A 24,197-nucleotide genomic window follows, 5' to 3' on the forward strand; every position below is an offset into this window, starting at 1 on the left:
ACCGTCTTATTTGCTGAATCAAACAATCCAACTTTGGAGGACTCAATAGCAAACATGCAGCTAACGGTTTGCCGACGATTAGCCATCTCCCATTCGCGCTTTCCCTCTCCTACGTTGCAATACGACCTATATCCCAATGGAAGAGTGGCCTACAAATGAATGTTACTCGGATTGGCTGAGACCAAAATCGATCCCTTCAATATTTTTTTTTTACGGTAGCATACGAGCAGACCTAGTTTATGTCGGAATCATATAAGCGTGTCCCCCCAAGCACCCCGAGGATAGCATCAGGGGAAGGGATCCCATGTGGTGCTCTGTAGGGCAAATGAGCGGCAAACCCCTCTCTCCAATTGACCAACCGTCTCGAAGGATAACCAGGGGGAAAGAACAACTGGAGGCATCAGTGATGGTTGTTGCAGGTATTCTATTGATACTGAAGCATACATATATCTATGCAGATGTGTTTGCACTGCCTTCTCAGTGAATAAAATAGTTCTTAACTTATTCTACAATGGAACTGGTAGACTAATTCTTGTCGACTTGAGCAAACAACTCGCAAAAACTCAAATGCCATTTCGGGGCTGGATTATGGACACGGGTGAAAAAGCAAGGCTGGATTTTGTGGGTTGTTTGTATGAAGTGTGCATAGATATTTCTAAATGAAAATATTTGAGGGATGCACACTGCCTAAGAATCCAAATGTTTTTATTTTGCAATCATAGTTGCCACTGGCTCAGATGTTTCGTATGTGAACGTCTATTGTTTTGTTTTTTCCTTCTTTCCATGAAATTGTGGCTTCTTGTTAAAAAAAGCAGGGAGTGGCAAAATATACCCGTTGGCATTGAGTCTGTCAGCTGTGTTTGACTGTGGGATTGCAGCTCTCCCTTGTGCAGCCATCAAGTTGGGAGTAATGCGTGAAAAGGGGGGTCAAATTAGTCACCTTGGACCTAATACGTTCAATAGGGTTCATAACTGGTTTTTGGTCCAGAGGGTTGCGGGTCAATCACTCTCTAGATATCTTTTTGTTTGCACGAAATGGCACTAAAGCACTAGCCTCATAGAAACCTACATTTCTTTTTTTTTAAAGAATCAATTCTCAAATTAATCAAGTGCTGATTTGTCGATGATTGATGTGCTAGACTTTGCTCCTTTCTGTGCTGTGCAGTAAAAAGATGGAAAGAAGCTTGTTATTTTTTGACGTGACTGAGAAGGCAGTGTAAAAACATTGTGAAAACCTGCAGTGTGTGAGTTCTGTGACAAGTATCCCAGTTAATTTGGGACGGCACCAAAAAATAAATAGAAAATAAGCCATAATGCAAACAAACAAGAATTTGCATCGCTATTTTTTATGTTTGATTCTCAACAATCGCGGAAGACCAAATTAAATTGCATTTGTCTGGAGTCGCCGGCCAACTCACATACTGTATGTTTGTCATAGATCTGTGTAGAAGATTCTCGAGTTGAGAACCTCCATGGCATCACACTCCAGCTGTTCCTTTCACCTTGCATATTTAAATCTTTCTTCCAGAGGGATATGATGTTTTGGATGCGACCTCTTTTCTAAATGACGACATGATAGAGGACGATGACGGTGCCAGCTCGTCTGCCTATGCAGAGCTGGAGAGGCTGGAGAGAGAGACGGTGGCCGCTCGCAGCCAACACAGTACTAGCTCCACCGTAACGGCCATCTCGGTGCCCCCGGCGACGCCGCCATCGTACAGGATCCCCAGTGCCTCGCCCATGGCGGCGACCGAGCCACCCCTCCCTCAAGCCATCCAGGCCTTCAAGGAATCCGCCAACTTGGTGGCCGCCTTCAACATGCAGTGGAAGGATGAGATCTCGGCCATGCGCTACGAGCTGGCAGAGCTGCGGCGAGACGTCTGTGGGGAGTTGAAGACTTTCAACAGCAATTTCTTCAACTTCACTCAGTGCTACAACATGTGGACGTTGTGTCGCGAGCCGTGCAGCGACGGCGCCACGCAAACGCAAGACAGAGTCTCCATCGGAATCCAAGCCGGATCCAGCTGGTCCATCCGCCAGCACACGCACGACAAATCCGTCATGTGTCAACCGGAACCGGCGGCGTTCAGCATCATGGATTTCATGAATCCGCCCCGAATCGAGATCATAGAGGGAACCCCCGAGAGCACACCGGAGGGCTCGGGCAGTCCCGCAAGCCCGATTCCAATCGAGGACTTTCCGTGGGAGATCAACAAAAAGCAAAAGGTCCCAAAGCCACAGGACATGTGCGGCCACACGGGCGGCAACAGAAGTTCCAGTCTTGAACTGTGGTGCAGGAAGTACACCAGTGGTCCCTTGTCATATATGTCCATGTCATTCTAACCCATCCTATCTGTCGTTCCAAAGGACGACGGCGAGGAAGCTGTTGGACCACTCACTCGGTGTTCACGTCATAAGGCCGTCGTTCGTCCCTTTACGCTGTGCAGACCGTCTGTCACCTGTTACAAAGTTCCTTTAGCAACCAGATGATGCGTGAATGTGAGCGAGATGGTAGCTGATCTTTAGATCAACAAGTGCCAATTAGAGCAGCATTGTCTTGCCGCGGTTGTCTTGGAGGAAACGTTTGAGGGTACCCAGACAAAAAATATATCTAATGATCCCATCCAAGTGAAATGATCGGGAGGTAATATCTGACGGTCAGTTCACAAGTTTCAGATTCCAGTTTCATTTCTACCACCTGCATATACTGTGAAGAACTTGAAAACGAATTTTGTGATGAATGCAACATAAAGAATGTATGTATGTATGTATGACGTTATTTGAAAGATTACTATCCATGTGCTGAAAAAGTAGTGGTGGGCCGTGGATTTCATTGCTAGGCCTTCAGTAGTGCTATGTCTGAATCAATCCAGACTGAAAAAAGTATGGTGGGATTTACTACAAGTCCACTAGAGGGTTCCATTAGCCAGGAAATAACTGACCGACCTTTCTCAATGATGACAAGTTACTCTTGAAAAGTACGTCTTGAAAATGGCTTGAACAGTAAATTCCCAACCAACTCCGTTTCTTCTCCTGCTTTAGCCATTGTGTGTTGACAAAACTGCTATTAAATCAACACGATATATTTGCTCATGCAGCTCGCTACTGATACAGTGTGCTAGGTCTAGCCAGTATGCTCTTGTCACAGCGGCTTGTGATGAGAGCAGATTTCCCAAACTATGACTATTGACTAGACAATCATTGACCAGCGCCTTCAAGAAGGCCTTGTGGATTGCCAACTCAAAATCTTATTGGTTAGAGCAACAGTTTGATTGATACATTTGATGTCACAGGGTCCGCAGAACTGAAGATGTCCAGGTAGATTTCTAAATCTGGTAACAAATGATAGCTGAAATTTGATTGGTTAGATGCTTATATACACAAACACACGTCTAGAAGCAGCGCAATGGGGGAAAAGTAATGAAAGAAAGGTGAAAGACAAATGGAATTATTTAATAAGAATCTATGGAGAAAAGGCCCGCAGAGATGGCTTTGCAGGCCTTGAGGGTCCACCACTGTTAAGAAGTTTGTGTTTGGGGAGTTGAAGGGGGCAAAAACCCTCTATAGACGGGTTTAAAAACATTGTAGCTCGAGGTTATGAACCATAAAACAAATGCTTCAAAAGCCCCATTTTTGTCCAAGTCACGTTTGTATATAATTGTACCATTTTGTATAAATGTATATTCTATTCAAATAATTACTGTGTTGGTCTTACCGGTTGCAGTTAAAATATACTGTGTTGGAAGAACAGTGAAATCGAAAAGCGTAGTAAATTGGGTTCGAAACAAAACACAAGCACCTTTCCATGTCTTCAAGACTGTTTCTTTCATGGCGTCCATCACCTGGGTAATACCACTGCTCATTGAAAATCAGTTTCTGTGCATGAGTCTAAAAATTCCCCCAATTTGGCCGCTGTTTCAATTCTTGGTGTTGAAAGATCACCGCCCTATACATACAGTAGACAATCAGAGCCAATGAGGGGCACTACCTTGCCGAAAAGTCCTCGTAGGTGCAGTACGGTAGCAGTGAATGTACTCACACCGCCTCACTAGTGATGGCTTAGATGGGCTCCCGACTCATCTTAGAGGGTGGGAGACACTGTCGGGTTAGTCGGTCATGAGCCACTTAAATTCCCTCTTGCTATTCATCCACTTCCTGATCTCGTTGTCCTAATGCGGTGTACCGAAGTTGAGGTGAAAGCAACCGGAGAGAAAAACCTTCTGCGTTTTTAAGCAAATTAGATCCGGATCTTGGTGGGGGCAATGGAAAATTATGATCGATCACGGCCCTGACTTCTTTCCATTTTCTGTTGCAGCAAATTGTTTGGCATTTTTACAAGTGGAACTGATTTTTTTTTAAACTGTATTTGGAGAAATGATGGATGCGCATTCTATCGAATTTCCTTGATTGATTCACAATGACGTTAACTCATTCAATGCCATTTCCAAATGTATTCAGGAATTGAAAAGCATCACGTGGAGCGCCATTCCCAAATTTGTTCGGATTTTTTTTTGTTGCGGGGGTGGAGGGGTGCGTTTAAAGATTCGGCCAGACCTCTAGCAATGTTTTCACTTCCATGAGGGGGTAGCATTGGCCTTTTGTACATGTTAGTTACAGCTTCAGCTGTTGTTAAAGCGCTATATAAACCAATATGTATGTATTGCATTGTATTTTGTACAGCTGCCCCCATTTCAAGCTCAAATAACTCGAGATCCATATAATTTAGGTATTAACTTTTTTGTGATGAAAGAATAGAGTGTGAGGTTTCTTATGCTGCATTGAATGTGCCAAAACTCAATATTCTGTGGGTCATGCAATTGGAGTGAAAAAGACAAAAACACTGGCACTGGAGTGGGCACATATTTGCACATCGTCTGGCAGTGAATGAGTTAAGCATAAAAATGAAAACTAATTCAATTTATTATTCATGTTAAATGTATGAAAATACTATACAGAGTGATTCATCCATATTTTAAGAACAATCATTTAAAAAAAATACGTGCTTTGTAACATGAAAACACACACACTGACTTACCTTAATCCTGTTTATATTTTATATACATAAAACAAAACAAAACGTAACATGTCTGTGCGGCAGGCTGCAAAATCATCAAGCAACAACACCTCTGCTGGTTGAAACTTTATACTGCAGGCCCTTCAACCCTACGTATCACCAAATGATTATATTGATCAACCCAAAAAGTCATAATTTTGTTCCAAAGTAGAAATTGCGTTAGCCACTGGAAGGTTGAGTTTGCAGCGGAAACAAGTGTGGTTAAAGGTGACAAATAGTAAAAGGTTGACATTCATTGTTGTTAGAGCCTACATGTGCAATAGTTCAAATTTTCTGTTGTCATATACCTAAATGTAAAAAAAAAAAAAATATATATATTTCAGTGAAGGCATATGACTGTGAAATATCAAGCTTTTAAAAAGGATTTCTATAGGTACATATACAGTGTATCAAAAAATGACTATTCGGGAGAACTGCAACATTATTTTCTCCTTTGCTGGAGCAATGTAATGTAATTTTTTTAAAGGTGCTGGCCAATCATGATGTCTCCAATCTGTAAACTTTCATTCTATGCAAATTCTTGGTTCTTTGGTGTATTGTTGGTTATATTAAGTTGCCTGTGATAGAATAGTGTTTTTTTTTTCATAGTGACATTTTGTTTTCGAATGGTGTTGTAATAAACTCAAATTCCTTTCTGCATTTGGCTGCTTTTAGTGATAACAATCCAATATCGATAGCTGATGAATTTCCTTCATCAGTAGCACGATGAAATATTGTGCAACAGTTACTTTTTGTCCGACAAACCATCAATTGATAGAAGAGAAGAAATGTAGCAATATCAATACATACACTGGCCTAGAAATTATTTTAGAATAAACATATGAAGAAGAAATATTTAAAAAAAAGAATAAATGGGAAAATTGTTTTATTTTACCACTGAAATACATGATCTGTTGAGAATATGTTGTTACTTTGAGATTAAATTGTGCCAAATCCAGTACATGTCATGGTTAGAACAAAAGTTTTGAGATCACCCCTTTGGAATACAATCGATTAGGCCGCCTGTGTTAGCTTGCACTCATATTTTGTAAATGGATGAAACATTGATTTAATATGTTTGCTTTTAAATCATGTTTGATTTTGGTGGTGTTTTTTTGTGTGAACTTTTATGATTCCGTTTCTTTCTCGGCCTTATGTATTTTTTATAAATTAATATAAAATTTGGAATTAAAAATGTTCATGTTTATGTTGATGGGGGTCATAGCTTTACAATAACATTCAACAAAGCAGTTGCACAGTAGCGAAATGTTGACACCAAAAACACTTTACGGCTCTCAAAGCTTTTCCTTCCTTTCCTTGTTTCACTTTTTTTAATTTTCTTTTTTAAGAAAGCTGTCATTTTTTTGGTTGGTTATTATTTCCTTTTTCTTTTATTCCCCATTTTAGGCGCCCGTAGCTTAGCTGGGGGGCGTAAAGAGTACGGTAGGTCCGGTAGGGAACAGCTTTATTATTTCTTTCTTTTATATGTTTCATACATTTTTGTCTGACCCATTGACATTTTTCACTCGTTAGCACTGAAAATGGCATCATACTCACTTTAGTGTATTTCAAGTGTCTTCATTTTGCTCATATTGAAGTCAATGGGAAAGTTTGTGTACTTTGTACTTGCTATAGGTACAAATATACTATATATTATATAGTATATAAATATAATATATAGCACGCCATGACATTCATGTTGGCTATGATTCAAATCGATATTATTTCATCTCATTTTAAAGGATAATTTAAGAGCATTTTTTATTCCAATATTTTATTTTGATTTCTTTTAACATTTGCTGTTTATTTTTATTCCTTTAAAATTATCAATCTGTTAAATCCCTTAACACATTCTCTTATGTTCACCGTTTGACTGAATTGATAATGATGACCATATCTTGCTTTTTTTTTTTTATATACTGGCATGTGGTCAAGCAGGTTGAGACCAAATCGGCAGCTTTTTTCAACAAACCAGCACAAATCAGTGCCCTTTTATCACTCTGAATAATAACGCTGTGTCATTTCGACTTTTGAAAGAAATAGTGGAGTCCGTAGGTCGCGCAAATCCAATTCAACTACAGACGCTCCCCTACTTTCGAATATTCGAGTTACAAACATGGACATTTCCGTTGTAACATATGTAGTATTCTCTCCAGTTGTAGATGTGTACATATCTTTATAGAGCATATATTTAATTACATGTTTATTTTTCAGTACAAACCAAGACAGGTTACTTATACAAGCCTTAAAGGACACCACTTTTTTGTTTCCTAACTGACATCAGAAAAACGTTTTATAGCATCTAAAATACCTAAAACACGCAATATGATATTTTTATTCATTTTATTTATATCAAATGCAAAACACCAATAAAAATGACTTTACGTGTCCAAAATCTGCACAAAATTGAGCTGCGAATTGGGCATTTTCAGAAAGTCCCGCCCCCAGTGGCGTCAGTGACGTCACGCCAAGACGTCTTGCATTGCAGGAGAATAAAAACAATGGCTTCAGATTCGGAGAGTATGCTTTCTTGTTAGACATCCAGTTATGAATACGATTCAAATAGTTCTGAAGAAGAAAACATACATGTTTGCAATCTATTAAATAATTTATTCCGTGTTATTTTGAGGCAACACTGAGGGGAAATGTCTCAGCCAAGGGAGGCAGACAATGGCGACAAAGCCGTGTAGGCAATTAGTAAGCCCGTTTCCACAGGCTGATAAATTCCTTCAATGGAGCTTGGTCGCCCTCTTCTGGTGGCTTTTTGGTGCAACACGAGGTTTTCAGACCAAACAAGTACAGCAAAATGCATTGACGTGATGGAAGGACTGCTACAATGTGTCTTTTTTTGGTCAGGGGCGTTCCTTTAGTGACGTCACGTACTGACTCAAAAACAAGACTTCCTGAATATTCAGCGCGAGTCTTAAAACGTAAAATATAGCTATATGCGGTGGAATCTGTAAAATATGCTCAGTAGAAGTCATTTGAAGCCATTTTACAATTATGGATGCCACTTGTCCGGAGACGTCGGTTGTCCTTTAAACATACTTGTATAAACCTTAAACATACTTATACAAGCCTTAAACATGCATTGCATACAAAATATAGCACTGAAGCAACTTACGAACAAATTCACCTTACGAATGACAGTTCGGAACGTATCTCGTTCGTAAGTTGGGGAGCGTCTGTGATGTATTATCGGTGTATAAGGCGCACCGGAGTGTAAGGCCCACCCCCAATGAATGGTGTACTTTCAAACTGTTTCCAAAGATAAGACGCACCAGACTATAATGAATGAAAAAAAGTCTTCAAAATATAATATATAAATATATAAAAGTTTTTTGAAATATAAGGCGCTGCTGTAGAGGCTGGGGTTACGTAGTACTTTTTCTACTGGGGGAAATGGAGTCTGTAGCTGCTGACAGTAGTTGCAAGACCTGTTACGGCAAAATATTACGTCACATACAAGGCGCAGCTGCGTATAAGACGCAAGGTGATCTTTGGAAGAAAATGAAGGCTTTTGGATGCACCATATACACCGGAAAATATGGTGGATCTCAGTTTATCTTAATTCATTTCAAGGATAAAATGTTTTTTTTTTTTTTTATTGGAACATAGTACAGCAAAAGAGTCAATCATGCCGCTGTGTGTGATGCAAGACCAGAAACGGGAATGTTATATATTATTGGTTAAAAGAAAATACATTTGTCATATAAAACTAAAACCAATCTCGTATCGGTGGCAGTGATTTAATGTAAGTACATTATTTGAATGTTCTCAATAACAATGCCGTTTTTTAGGGTGAAATCAAAAGTTAACTATTATCTCGGAACAAAGTCTTTACGCTATAGTTTCAACTCCAAAGGCTTTTATGAACAAATAAAAAAAGAATATGAGGTTCTATTATTCTATTGTTGTGGGTTGTAACTTGAAAAGACACTGATTTGTCCTGGTTTGTTGCGATCTTGTCGTACATGTAAGGTTGCACCACCTTGCATCCATGGGGGCATCACCACTGTATGTATCTATGTATGTGGCGACCAAACAACAGGCTTGTTTTATCATCCAAAATTCTACTGACATGACATACAGAAAAAAAATAAATTACAGGAAAAAAAACTTTTTGAATGTAGGAAATCCCAATGTCAGAAGCATGCACACCTGAGATGTCCTCTGTCAGATCACTCATACTGTACATCTCTCCATCCACTCACCCATCGTCATGAACCAGCCTTTGCGCTCGAAAGTTCATCGTGATCCAAACGACTACGACATGTAGATGCACGGAATAGATCTTGGACTGGATTTGATTCGCCGTTATTAGTCTTGTAGTGGAGAAATGTACATTTCACAGCAGCAAAGTGATGAAAGTAAAATAAAAGGAAGAAGTATAAAAACCAAATACAGGAGCTGCTGTAAAGGCAGCCCTTCTCGCGGCGCCATCTTGAAGTCAAAAACGAAACCAAAAAAAGAACAAATAATGTGACAACACAAAGGAGACAGACAGTCATTCGATCTTAAACACTTTGTGCACCCTCTTTGTTACATGAAGCAATTCTAGATGAAAAAGGAGAGGATAAAAGTGTCCTTTTCACCAGTGGATCAGGGACATCATGGTGAAATGTGCTCGTCTGCTACAAACTAAATGTTGAATAATAATAATAATAATAATAATAAATGTAATTTACAAGCACCTTTCAAAACACCCAAGGACACTTTACAATTAAAAGAACAATAAACACCAGAACAATAAAATCATAAATAAAATGATACATAATAAAAGAGCGGATTAAACTTAACTGAATGCAATTTTAAACAGATGGGTTTTGAGGTAGGATTTGAAAGTGGGAAGAGAGTCAATATTTCAGATGTCAATGTTGAAAGCAAACACTAAGTTGTAGCATTCATTGACGAAAAGAGATTGTCTCACATCTCCTGTCCTATGTAAATCCGCTTCAATTCCAAGCTACGACAGTTCCACAACCGCATCGGTGCTTTCCGCTGACGCTCCTTTCTTCACATCACGGGCTCCTCAAGCCATGCAACCATCCTGTCCAACAACACTGACCTTTCCGCTGAATAAAGCGGGGCTGTGAAAATGGTAGCCATTATAGACATAAAAAAAGCACAATGGCCCCCGAGGTGTCCAGCGCTGACAATCAAACAGCACTGACATTCCTCCTGAATCAAAAACAGTGCTGGCATATTCGTATTGCCGAAAATGCGCAAGCGCTCAGCAGTCTCCTTCTTGATGAACATCGCCCAAAAGGCTGAAAAAACAATCTGTATCCCTTACACATGACGCACAACAACTCAAAGTGCCAAAAAAAAACAACAAATAATGCACTTGCTGACGGCTGCCTACTCGGGCATCTTGGACGTTAATCAAGGAAAGCCACCAAAAGGTGTGTTTTTCTTCGCGAGCAAAACAATCAATAACATTCATGTTAAAAATGATACGATGGAGGATACAAGGTTCTATATATTTTTTAACGCAAGATGAGGATGTTAACAGAGTGGGAAATGAAATTGTGGACAAAGATGATTGCGAGTGTTTTTTAAAATTTTTTATTACTGCGATGATGTCACTGCAATACAAACGGTATATTAAATCACTGCTCGTACAGATTATGGCAGAGCGCAGAGATTAACAGTTTGGATTAGTTTTCGTACTTTCCAGGCTTTAGTAGACTAATATTTATCCTAATCGTCATTTACATACGATTGTACCCGCAAAAATGGAATGAGGGAGGGTTAGCATAACGTGCACGCGCTACACAATCACTTTGTTCCATCTCCAGCCCCCCCGCTCCCGCCCCCCATGCTCATGCACAGCTCATCAGTCATTGCACGTCATTAAGCAACGATCCGCCCTGATCTGCGTCAGAGCGGCCTCTCACCACCCTCTCTGCCAGCCCTACGTCGCCACGGTGGCAAAGGCGGCGTCTGGCGCCAGTGGACAGGAGTCGCAAGGCGCGGAGTGACCGTTAAAACGGTTGCAACGACCGTTTTTTTTTTAACTTGAGTGCTGATCACGAAAATGGACAGTCTTCGAATGGTCGGTTTGATTAAGATTTAAGATTATGACACAAGTCCTTGGAAGTGTCATTTAGTTTTTGGGGCGAGCATGTCAAATTTGTTAAAATAAAAAGTACTGTAACTTCCCTAAGGCACACAGAGGTGTTATATAATTCTTTGTTTAAATAATGATTTGAGATGGAATGTGAAATTTCAATATCAGACTTTGTTTTATACTTGATTATGTGTGTGTTATTGTACATTAAGATAACACGCATTGAGATGATGCATGCTGAGTATGATGTGGATTGCATAAGTACATCATTATACACGGGCAACATATTGACCCTAAATCAGACTGACTAATGTTGTCAAGTATTATATTTTTTTAACTCATTCACTGCCATCCACAAATTAATTCGGAAATTGAAAGTATGACGTGGAGCGCCATTTCTGAATTTTTCTTGCAGGGGTGCCGATAAAGTGCTGGTCTGACCTCTGGCAATGTTTTATCCCTTCCACGGAGGGGCAGCATTTCCATTTTTTCCATGTTAGCGCTTTGTTACAGCTTCGGTTGTTGTTAATGCGCTAGATTAACCAATATGTATCTATTTCATTGTATTTTGCCCTCATTTCAAGGTCATATAACTACACATCCATGTAAATTGGGAATTAACTGTTTTTTGGTGACAAAAGAAGAGAGTCTAATTTTTTTTATGCTGCATTGGATGTTTATGTAGTCCGAAAACTCAATATTCTGTGTCTCCTACAATTTGAGTGAAAATGACAAAAACCCAGTCACTGGAGTGGACACATTTTTGCACATCATCTAGCAGTGAATGAGTTAATAGGAAGGATATTTCGACTTTATGAACAGATTGTTTGATTCGAGAAAAAATAGTCGCCCACTGTATGATGACATTGGAAATGGCAAAAGAAACACAGGACAAGCTGCAAAAAAACAGCAATTGCATTTTAATATTATCACTTAAAGGACAACCGACACCATTTTTTTGTTTCCTAACTGACATCAGAAAAACTTTTATAGCATTTAACATATCCAAAACACGCAGGCTGATTTTTTTGTCATATGCAAAACACCAATAAAAATGAGTTAAAGTGTGTCAAAACTACTTCAAAATGACCTCGGAGATGCCGAGTTTCAGAAGGTCCCGCCCCCTTGTTCGTGACATCACGCCAGGACGTCTTGCCATGCTCTAGAATCAAAACAATGGCTTCAGATTCAGAGAAGATGTTTTCTTGTTACTCATCTAGTTATGAATATGATTCAAATAGTTCTGAAGAGGAAAGCATAAATCTTTGCAATCGATTAAAGAAGTCCCCCCATTTCAATTCGTCAGGACTCCAATGTAGTGTCCCAGAAAATGCACAAGATGGCGCCCAAGCTCCTTTGGAAATGGGCTGATTTGCCTGCTGGGAATTTGTGTCAACTAGTATCAAATAGTAGTCTTGGTGCAACATACAATTTACCATCGCGTTATTTATGTGTTTTCCTTCTAATGTCGCCATCAACACGAAGTTTTCAGACCAAACAAAGTACCCAAAATGCATGTGTGTCGCTTTCTCTCTCAGGGGCATTCCAGACGTGACGTCACGTCAGGCATCGTCATCAATTCGAAAAGCGCTTAAAATGTAATGTATTATTATTATTATTCAAGAATATTCAGCGCGAGTCTTAAAACGTAAAATATAGTTATATCCTGTGCAATCTTTGTAAAATGCCCTCAGTAGAAATCATTTGAAGTGATTTTACAAATTATAGACACAACTAGGCGTCGGTTGTCCTTTAAATTGTCTTTGTCATCAATTGCGCTCATTAAACATAGCGGAAAAAAAACCTGTGTTCCTTTTCTGAATAATGTAACAAATGCATTAGAAAGGGACAAGAACGTCAACTATTTGTCTGTTTGTTGAGATTATTTTAAATGTAGTCCATGAGCGTCTTTTTTATGTCAGACTTGGACGATCTTCCAATAACTGTCTGTGCTTGGCTATTGCAGGCATTCAATTTCGTCTCCCTACTTCGTGCAGCGTGGACCGCGCTCAGCCACCACCAGGTACCCGTCAGTCGCCATCTTTGAGATTGATTTTAGTTTGTTAAAAATAATATTTAAAGTCATTCCGACAAATATTATCTGTAATACGTAGTTGTATTAAGTTCATCCTGTCTACTTGATTTTGAATTGAATTTAAAACAGATTATTTTCTTACAGACAGTGTATTTACAAATACTGTACACCGATATAAACCAATATGTATGTATTGCATTGTATTTTGTACAGCCACCGTCATTTCAAGGTCATACAACTCCAGACCCATGTAACTTAAGAATTAACTCATTTTTTCTAATAAGAAGAAGAAGAGAGTCTAAGGTTTGTTACGCTGCATTGAATGTTTATTTAGTCCTAAAACTCAGGATTCTGTGGGTCCTGGATTTTAAGTGACAATCACAATAACCCTGGCACTGGAGTGGAAACAATTTCAAACGTCTGGCAGTGAATGAGTTAAGACGTCATTATTATTATTATTATTCCTGTGTAAAAAAAAACGAACTGGATGTAATGTAAAATGTAAAATGGAAGACACGCACCCACGTTCAGTACCGCAAAATATGGTTTTAAAATTCTTAATTAACAACCTTGGTGTCTCCATTTTAAAAAAGTTCCCTCGTCTGAATCAAAACTGTGGCCTTTCTTTTGCAGTATTCAGCTGGTGGACCAGCCTGAATGTCACATGTTTGGTGTTGAAATTAAGTCTGCTGGCTGAAAGATGTATAAATAGACATTCTGATGTTTTATTTCGTCTTGAGTCACAAAGCATCGTTTTTGCAATCCGCCCAATGTCTCCTGCAGCACTGCGGGCCCCTTCAAGTTGGAAGGAAGTCAAGTCTGTGATGGGATTTGTCTAAAGAGAATTTGTGTGGTTTGATTGCAATTCACTCAGAGCCAAGTAGTGTGTGTGACTCAATTTGTGTGTGTGTTTCCTACAATTGCTAACATTGATGCATGTGTTTTAACAAGCAATAGATTGCCTAATTTTTAAGTCATCTTTATTTTCTCCTCTTTTTGGAGAGCCGTTGTTCTCGTTCTCCTATTTTCATTCCATGTAGTTGTCAGTGTCCCAATATTTTTGCTCGCTGCATGGTTCCAGTGATTTATTTTTATTTTTTTCCAAAATGTCCCTGCTGTGACTTCATGATAAGACTAAAATGAAGTTACGTTGATGCCTCCTCTTCAAAACGTTCATTTCACGGCATGAGAAACTACAGATATTTTTTCCAAGCATGTGTTTTGCAATTTGCAGATTGGATTGGATTGGATTAGCCTTTATTAGTCTCGCAGTGGAAAAATGTATATTTCGCAGTAGCAAAGTGATGAATGTAAGAGGAAAGGCAAGGAAGAAGTAGAAAAACAAAATACAGGACTTGCTGTAAAAGGCAGCCACTCTTGCTGTGCCATCTTGAAGTCAAAACAACAACAAATACACTAAATAACAAATAATGCACCCTCTTTGTTGCATTAAGGAGTTCTAGATGAAAGAGGAGAGGATCAAAGCATCTTTTTCACCAGTGGATCAGGGATGTCATGGTGAAATGTGCATGTCTGCTACAAGCTAAATATTGAAAGCAAACATGAAGCTGTCCATTGACGAAAATAGATTGTCTCACATCGCCTGTCGCAAGTAAATTCGCTTCAATTCTAAGATGTGATAGTTCTACATATGCATCAGCGCTTTGCGCTAACGCTCCTTTCTTCTCATCACGGGCCCTTCAAGCCATGGATCCATCTAGCCGCAGACTGTCCAACAGCACTGACCTTTCTGCTGAACAAAGCTGGTCTGTGAAAATGCTGCCCATTACAGGCACAAAAAAAGCACAATCAGCTCCACAGCTGTCCAGCGATGACAGTCAAATGGCACTGATTTTCCTCCCAAATCAAAAACAGTGCTGGCATATTTGTGCTGTCCATGATGCCTTTTGCTTTTTCATTCATGTTCTACCCTTTTGCCTTGTCCTTGTCTTGTCCATCCTGCTCGTGCTATCCAGTGGTGTCATATCCTCCTAGTTACAAGAAGACCCCACCTCCTGTGCCCCCGCGCGCCACCACCAAGCCTCTTATCTCTGTGACAGCCCAGAGCAGCACCGAATCCACCCAAGATGCCTATCAGGAGCGAAGGCAACCGCGAGGTGGTCTGTGGGCCACCGACAGCCTCGGACGTCCCGTCTATTGCTCCATGGACAGTCTGAACAGCTCCAAGGCGGTCACCATGGCTATGGAGTCGGCGGCGCCCAAGAGGCATGCGTCATTGGGGAGCCACAGCTCCATTCAAACATGCGACAAAGCCGTGTTGGTATCCAAGGCGGAAGAGTACCTCAAAACCCCAAGATCCTCTATCGGGATACAGGTATGTACAGGCAACGGGCAAACTGGAATGACTGAATATCGACACAGAAAAGGTTTCTTTAGCTGTTATCTGTACGTCTTTGAAAGTGGCGGACATTTCGCTCCTCATCCGAAGGGCTTTGTCAGCAAACTACAGTTGTGCTGGTAACCCTGGCCCTATATCCCTAATAGACAGAGGCGGCTGTGCCAGACTTCTGCTCTGCTAGGTCCCTGTGCCCATCCTCTGCTTTGATAGGTCCCTGAAACATGAAACAGAACAAAAGAAGTAATCAGATTAGCTTCAGGGAGTAGTCTACTGCTCCCCTTACCTTACCTTAGAATAAGGACATATCAGAGCAGATGACACCTCTGTCCATTAGAGATATAGGGCCAGAGTTACCAGCACTACTTTAGTTCACTGATGAATCTTTTCGGATGATGACTAAAACGTCTGACAACTTCAAAGACGTACAGATGACGGCTGAAGAAACATTTTCCTCGTCGGACCACTCCTCTCTGACTGAGAGCCTACACAGACGTACTGTTTTGACGGTCAACTTGTGTTATCTCTTCAACAGGTGGAAACTGTGACCGACTCCGAGACTGAGAGCAAAGGGCTTCCTCAGTTTCACTCAATAGGTATCCAGGTGGAGGATCACAAAAGGTGCACGATCGACATAAACAGTGATGTTGATTATAAACTGCATCCCGGATCTGTATGTCAATATTAATCAAATGACCGGTGCACGTTTAGACGTGGGCGGGTCAAGCGCTCCAACAGCGTAACCACTGCAGTGCAAGCCGACATAGAGCTGGAGGGCTTCCCCTCCATGGAAGACAAAGGTCTACAGTTTGGTGGCGCTTTTGGTCGCCACTCCGAGCCAAGCACGCCCACGCAGTATGGAGCCATCCGCACGGTGCGCACGCAGGGCCTGTTTAGCTATAGGGAAGACTACCGAGCATCCAGCGGGCCCACCAGTCCGCAGCCTGAACCCTGGTTGGCCGAACCCAGCCTGGAGGGCAGCGAGACGGGTCGGGTGTCTCCTCTTCGCAGGGACGGAGGCTGGTTCATGCAGCTTCTTCATAATGAATCCAAAAGGATGGAGGAATGGTGTAAAGACATGGAGAGGGAGGCAGAGGAGCATGATCTGTCGGAGGAGAGTGAGCATTCCCCATTTCCCACTTTTGAACCGACCGTACAAACACAAACGAGCACTTAAAACGACAACAATATGTACTCAATTGTTGAGATAAATATTCTTACAGAATAAAATTTCACAAAATGAATTGGAATCAAAACGGACCATTCAAAACTAAACATTGTATGGAACAAAAATGATAACATGATTCCATAACATGATGAATAATTCATTTTTCTTTGTCGATTGTCCAGAGATGATTGTAGATTGTGTTTTGAAACAATCCGGGGTCAAAATATAGTGCTAAATATATCTATATTTTTGCAGTTTTAGGTAAAATCCGGAGTGCGGTGGGAAGCGCTCAGCTGCTCATGTCCCAAAAGTTTCAGCAGTTTTACTGGCTGTGTCAGCAAAATCTGGTAAGTGATGGAAGGCAAAAGCTTTACATACTGTTAAAAATCCCCTCAATACTGAACAACATGCTTTTAATTTGCTTCGAAGAGGGTAAAACGTCCGTTTCTCTCCACGCCTGCACTTTTGAGAATCGAATTAGGCCCTTCAGCAATAGACCGCGAGCGATCAATAGAGAAACGGTCACCCTTCGCCGCCGTCAAATCATCAGGAAACGAAAGAGGAATTCCAATCAAAAAGATTTGAGCGCTTCCGTTATTTCACAAAGGCAGCAATTTGAATTGGGCCTCAACGTCTAAATAAATGGACTGCCGTTTCCATTCTTTGTGTTCATGTCTGCAGACGCTTGACAACTGTGCAATCTCACAAAAGCAAAACCGTTGCAGAAAAAATGCTCTATTTATTCAGACAATAAATATTCCATTTGAATGACATTGTCAAGGAGATAACTCTTAAATGTTTATTATGAACGTTTTTTTCTGTAGCGGTGACAAACAGCTGCGCCATTTTATGATTCTGACATATTTCTACAAGATCATCAAAAGTCATATTAAACATTGGCATGCTCAAATTTGCAATAAACACAAAAGGTTGACACACACACATTGGCCACATCACAGCATTTCATCAAAACTACAATGAACTGACCATAAAGACAAACAAATGATCGAGTTTTTTTGCAGTACAATGAGGAATAAAATATACTCACCGAGATAAAATGCAATATTTGACCTGCTGGGGTGTTTCATCGCTGTGAGCACGCACGGTCCAGACGAACTGTCCATCACAACTAAAATCGAAATCGGGTTATCCATGCGCCTCTGTGCGCTGGGGGGACTGTGTGTGTGGGGGCGGTGCGTGCAATACTATTCAGAAAATATAAATTACAATAAAAAAACGGTGCAATACCGAAAACGAAAGCAGCATGACTATTCAAAACGACGAATCGCCAGGTGGAATTAAGACAAAATTATGCCGGCCTCGTTTCCTGGTCATATTCGTGAAATGATTGGTCGTTCTATTCAACTACGTATTTGATTGGTCACATATAAAGTACGCACACAACGGGTTTTCATTCGTCTCTGACGTATGTAACTAAAAAAGATGACTTTGACCATAAGTGACATTTTATATATTGAATGACCTAGTGCAATTATGATATCTGTTTTTTTGCAGATATACAACACACGCATTTCAAATGAGCATAGAATGTATGAAAGAGAATTATTGTAATTGTTACAAGATTGAATTTGGTGCATCACTGCAACATAGTGGCAAGCCAAGGGATTGCTTTCACTTTTACCTGGTTTGGTTTCAACGCATATACTGTACAGTAATCCCTTGCTACTTCGCGGTTCGATTATCTCGGTCCTAATTGCATCGCGATTTTTTTTCGAACCTACAAAAAAGGCCGCAAATGGGTGTAAAACAACAGCGGGTCACAGAGAGCAGCATACAGCATTCATCAGATTATCTGTTGTTATAATTTATTCAACCATTTTGAGGCATTGCTGTGCTGTAAATGCCCCAATCCAAACATTACTTCAGTCACCAAAAACATCGGATTCATTTGGCCACACCGGATAATGAGTCGACGATTAATGTAAACAAAATTGTCATCACTTTGCTTACTGTACATTAATCGTCTTGACTTTGTTTACATTCATGTGATGACGCGCTGTCAATCTTTCATTTGTCATTTTTTTTCGTGCTTACTCGGGCCGAGGCTGATAGAGACGACACTACTGGACAGCATTCCACCTACCTGAATACTTATCCCTAATCCTGTTCTCGCATCGCGTTAGTTCAGGTTATGTACTGTACATATTGTCGTATTTTAATTCGAACTTAACACGCCCTCAGCTGCGAAAGTGATGTCGCTGTTGCATGCCATTACAACGTCAATGAATTTAGGGTGCGTAACGACGAGTAGTGTAACTGTAAATTTTATACTGTATATAATGTAGGTTTATAGTGGACTGTTTATTGCATTAGGGTTTTGTCAAATTCAAAGTCAAAGTCAGCTTTATTGTCAAATATGATAATATGAATAACATACAGCACAGATGAAATTACTGTCCTCCCGGACCCAGCGTGCAAGGCACTTATAATGACTTTGACAAACATAATAACACGAAAACGTCTATTTGCCGGGAGAGAGAGGAACCGCTGCGTGTTCACGCGCCGCCATCTTGGGAAAAAAAACAAAAACACAAAGACACGTACGGTACTACAAACATTTACTCTGCTTCTTCATGCACGTCCTGTACTGTGTTCCACTAAATTTGGCCATATAAATATTTTTTTTACTCATACACATGTAAAGTTACCAATACTTGTAGGGTTCGCTATCTTATAGGGTCCCGGTCCGCATTAACCGCGATAAACGAGGGAATACTGTACACATATGAATAATCAAATTTGCGTTGTTTTGTTTCAAAACAAGGACCCAAGCGCCATGCCCAGACCCACATCTCAGGATCTGGCCGGGTTCTGGGACCTCCTGCAGCTTTCCATTGAAGACGTCACTGCCAAATTCGAAGAGCTGCAGCAAATCAAAAGCAACCAGTGGCAGCTGGTGGAGAGTCTTGAGAAGAAGGTAGCAGATTTTTTTCACTGTACTGGACTGAAATTCACAAATTTCTGGAATAATGAATGGCCCACGCGTTCCCGTCTTTCCCAAGGATCACAAGTGGCTTCCTCCTTTAACCAAGAGGCCATCCAGAGGCCGAGGCGGCGTGATACGGGAGCGATCCCTGGACCTTCAAGACCGCCAGCGTCAGGAAGCCCGCCGACGGCTCATGGCCGCCAAGCGAGCGGCGTCATTCAGACAGAACTCGGCCACTGAGCGAGCTGACAGCATCGAGATTTACATCCCGGAAGCTCAGACGAGGCTTTGAGGTCCACAGATTCAATATTGGTCACCATTGTTGTGTTTTTCATCTAACACCAGCTCTTGGTATCACATCTATCTTCCATCTATTATTTAAAGTATCGGCCTTTTTTAGAGCTTTTATTTCAAAATGCAGTCTTCAAATCAACTCTGCAAATTACGAGGGTTGCGGTGCTTGAAGCAAGCTCAAATAACCTTTTTATCTCCATTTATGATTAGTTGACCGAGAGGTGAGCTGCTATTGCCGCAAATCAATACCCGGTTTCTATATTTTGTGGCCAATTGTAAGTTAAATCATAATTTGGTACAATGGAGAAATTTCTCTTTGTTAGTCAAGTTGCCAATTCCACGTTGCCATTTAAATTTTAATCCATTTGACCCACCAAACTGATTTTTCTTGTCAGCTGCTGGATGCGGTGACAGTGCAGAACACCAGGAATAGGAAAATTTGGAACAAAGCATTTGTTGCGCCTTATGATATCCATGTTTGTATTTCCAAGGGAAATGTAGTTTATGAAGCTCACGTGATAATGTTGCAGTTGAATTGCAAAGGAACGTTTATTTTTCTCCGTTTCATGACATTCTGCTAAGTATACTTCCATTGCAGTCCGCATTTAGTAGTGACATGTTGTTTTTAACAGATCATTTGCACTGGTGGACATTAGGGCATGCGTATACGCTGCAACATTTAGCTCGGATTTCTCACACACATACACACACAAAAAAATGCCATTTAGTCAACAAAAAAAAGGCGCAAATGACACTTTAACAACTGGTCAGTTACTATAGTAAACGGTGCTGCTTTTTACTCCAAATGTTGTCCTTACGCACGCACAGACACACTCAAGGACTTTTTAAGAAAAACATGTATCAATATGGTGCCCGTTGTCTCCGCGCTGGGATTGTGCGTGCTCCATTGTGATTAGGAAAGATCATCTTTGTATTGCGCGTGTCAGAAACAAAAAAAAGTGCAAAGACGTCAGGGATGCACAAAACTTGACGTAATAACCAAAAATAGCTTCACTGAATTATTACAGTCGCAATATTTAATGTACCTGCAAACTGACATGAATTCTTTTACATGGTAAACTGGCTTGGAACCAGGAGGGTTGTGTAAATTTTGTTGCCATGGCAACCATCCAGCCCTTAACTCATTCACTGCCAGACGATGTGCAAACGTGTCCACTCTCGCGCCAGCATTTTTGTCATTTTCACTCAAATTGCAGGACCCACAAAATATTGACTTTTAGGACTACATCAACATTCAATGCAGCGTAAGACACCTTAGAGTCACTTATTTTATCAGGAAAAAAAACTGTTAATTCCTAAATTATAGTTATAGTTGGAGTTATATGAGCTTGAAATGGGGGCAGAAGTACAAAATACAATACATATTGATTTCTATATCGCTTTAACAACAACTGAAGCTGGAACAAAGTGCTAACATGGACAAAAGGCAAATGCTGCCCCTTCGTGGGGGGGCAAAAACATTGCCAGAGGTCTGACCAGCACTTTATCGGCACCCCTCCCGCAAGAAAAACCAAAACCCGAACAAATTCCAGAACGGCGCTCCACGTCACAATTTTCTATTCCCAAATAAATTCAGGAATGACAGTGAATGAGGTAAGTTACTTACGTTCAGGAAACTACAGTCGGTGGACCAGCCTGGAAAGCTCCTGTCGCGTTGCCGTTATATTCTGTATATAGACCACTGTCAGTTTTTCGTTGACAGCAGTGGATAATGTCTCTCCAGTATTCTTCACAATTGTGTGTGTGTGTGTGTGTGCGTGTGTGTGTGTGTGTGTGTGTGTGTGTGTGTGTGTGTGTGTGTGTGTGTGTGTGTGTGTGTGTGTGTGTGTGTGTGTGTGTGTGCGATTTCTAGTGGCATGTGGTGAGGAATTTACAGGGTTTTAGATACATGTTGGGGTTAAAAAAAAGAGCCCCACCACCACCGATATACATGTGCGAGGTGCACGTACATTTACATTAACTGGTATCTTGAGGGGCTAATAGTCTATATAAATCACAATATGTGCATGATCAATAGGGCATCCAAGAAAATATTTGGTATGACGGGGGGAGGGTTTGGCAACTATGGACATGAAAATTCCTCATGTGCCTTACAGTGTTGATGTGTGTGATGGCTGTTGCTGCTGCTTTTCATTTTTAAGCGTTAAAAAAGGGCTGCAAAGTGGTTCGAGCCAGGCCTGACGGGCTCCGCCCACTTTTTTTTAGGAGCAATGCAACAGTCAAATTCACAATGCATCCTGAGTGACAACGGCGCGGGTCCGAAGACGAAAAAAGAGATCACCCTATGGTTGATATTTTTTTGCAAACAATATAAACAAATAGTTTCTTAATAGTTTTAGAGTGCAAAGGAAAGTAGGCCAACAAATATATATTTTTTGTGTATCTGTAGAAGGTCACTGTAACAAACAAAAAATGAGCTTGTATTGTAACTCATTCACTGCCGGATGATGTGCAAAAATGTGTCCACTCCAGTGCCAGTGTTTTTGTCATTATCACTCAAATTCCAGGACCCACAGAATATTGAGTTTTAGGACTACATAAACATTTAAAGGACAACCGACATCATTTTTTTTGTTTCCGAACTGACATCAGAAAACCGTTTTATAGCATCTAAAATACCCAAAACACGCAGTATGATATTTTGATTCAAATGCTAAACACCAATAAAAATGACTTAAGGTGTCCAAAATCTGCAAAAAAATGTGCTGCGAATTGGGCATTTTCAGAAAGTTCCCCCCCCCCCCAGTTGTGACGTCACGCCAAGACGTCTTGCATTGCAGGAGAATCAAAACAATGGCTTCAGATTCGGAGAATATGCTTTCTTGTTACACAGCCAGTTATGAATATGATTCAAATAGTTCTGAAGAGGAAAGCATACATGTTTGCAATCGATTAAAGAATTTATTCCGTGCCATTTTGAGCCAACATTGGGGGAAATGTATCACCAAAAAAGAGGAGGAAATAATCAGCCTGTTTCCACAGGGTGATAAATTCCTTATATGGAGCTTGGTCGCCCTCTTCTGGCTCATTTTGGTGCAACATGACGTTTTCAGACCAAACAAGCAAAGCAAAATGCATTGACGTGATGGAAGGACTGCTACAATGTGTCCTTTTTTTTCAGTCAGGGGCATTCCTTCAGTGACGTCACGTACCGACTCGTCACCAACTCAAAAACAAGACTTCCGGAAAATTCAGCGCGAGTCTTAAAACGTAAAATACAGCTATATGCGGTGGAATCTTTGTAAAATACGCTCAGTAGAAGTCATTTGAAGCCATTTTACAAATTATGGACACAACTTGTCCGGAGACGTCGGTTGTCCTTTAATGCAGCATAAGAAATCTTATCCTCATTTTTTCATCAGAAAATATACGTCTGTGTAAGCTCTCAGTCGTACAGGAGTGGTCCATCGATGAGAAGGTTTCTTCAACCGTCATCTGTACAATTTTGAAGGTTTCGGACGTTTCGCCTCCTATCCAAGAGGCTTCACACTTTAGTTCGCTGACAAAGCGAACTAATCTTCTAAATCTTCTAAATTAGAAATCACTCTGCTCTGATCATTACTATCCATCGGAGCAACGAATACACTCGTCTTTTTACCTCACTGCGTGGTCGGATTTGTGGCAGGTGGGCTCGGAAGCCACGATTGCGTACTATGCAGAATTTGGATGTATGTTTGTGTTCGTCTTAGGTTATGATTTAGGTCTCTATCAGCCGACTTGCCGCTGATTGCATTTAACACTCAATCGATTCTTAATTTTTTCGTTCCTTCACACAATCTACACACACACACGCTCGCACATGGCAGAACCCTGACGACTGGATCTCCCCACTTCCACCTTTAATTGAAAAGCTTTCCTTTCCCGCTCTCTTTTTGTGCACTGCAAAGATGTCCTTCGCTTTTTGTGCTCTCTCTCTGCTCATAACTTCATTCATGAAATCAGTCCATCGTGTATCTGCTCCTCAAGCAATAAGCTTACTTTACATGCTTAATAAACAGTTGTAAATCATTTTTTTATTTTTAGTTGGAGAGACTCCACACTATGATTTTAGAACAAAAATCAATCACTTCAGTCCTCTTGAATCCGCTCACTCGCATAATCTTATTACTTCATAATAAAATAATATGAGGTGAGAGAGCACTCACAATATCTGATGTTAGCCTTTGATGGCCAAGGTGTCGTGTTGTGAATGTTTTGGAAGAAAACAGCTTTTAAAGTTTTTTTTTTGGGGGGGGAATGACAAATGTGAT

At 40.6% G+C, this 24,197-nt stretch overlaps 2 protein-coding genes across 9 annotated transcripts in view; one reads left to right on the forward strand and one right to left on the reverse strand.

The window, feature by feature from the left end:
* The window catches only part of LOC148883931 (uncharacterized), a 62,449-nt gene extending 44,480 nt beyond the window's left edge, over positions 1-17,969 (reverse strand). For all 3 annotated transcript variants that reach the window (XR_016118430.1, XM_089021673.1, XM_089021670.1), the window contains exon 1: positions 17,734-17,969. The gene's annotated coding sequence lies outside the window, so the exon portion shown is untranslated. The remainder of the gene's footprint in view (positions 1-17,733) is intronic.
* The window catches only part of dlgap2b (DLG associated protein 2b), a 49,650-nt gene extending 26,242 nt beyond the window's left edge, over positions 1-23,408 (forward strand). For 2 of the 6 annotated variants that reach the window (XM_089021663.1, XM_089021667.1), the window contains 8 exons: positions 6,461-6,505; positions 13,093-13,149; positions 15,138-15,496; positions 16,053-16,138; positions 16,229-16,635; positions 16,941-17,032; positions 19,471-19,623; positions 19,709-23,408. In XM_089021663.1, coding sequence (XP_088877789.1) covers positions 6,461-6,505; positions 13,093-13,149; positions 15,138-15,496; positions 16,053-16,138; positions 16,229-16,635; positions 16,941-17,032; positions 19,471-19,623; positions 19,709-19,924 — 1,415 coding nt within the window. In that variant the 3' untranslated portion in view covers positions 19,925-23,408. Of the gene's footprint in view, positions 1-1,528; positions 6,173-6,460; positions 6,506-13,092; positions 13,150-15,137; positions 15,497-16,052; positions 16,139-16,228; positions 16,636-16,940; positions 17,033-19,470; positions 19,624-19,708 lie in introns of those variants that run through there. The other 4 variants (XM_089021668.1, XM_089021665.1, XM_089021664.1 and 1 more) reach the window with 3 other exon arrangements.
* The last annotated feature ends 789 nt before the right edge of the window (positions 23,409-24,197 follow it).

The sequence above is a fragment of the Hippocampus bargibanti genome, linkage group LG19 (assembly GCF_051943395.1).
Source record: "Hippocampus bargibanti isolate YZ-2025 linkage group LG19, ASM5194339v1, whole genome shotgun sequence".
Taxonomy (NCBI): Eukaryota; Metazoa; Chordata; class Actinopteri; order Syngnathiformes; family Syngnathidae; genus Hippocampus; species Hippocampus bargibanti.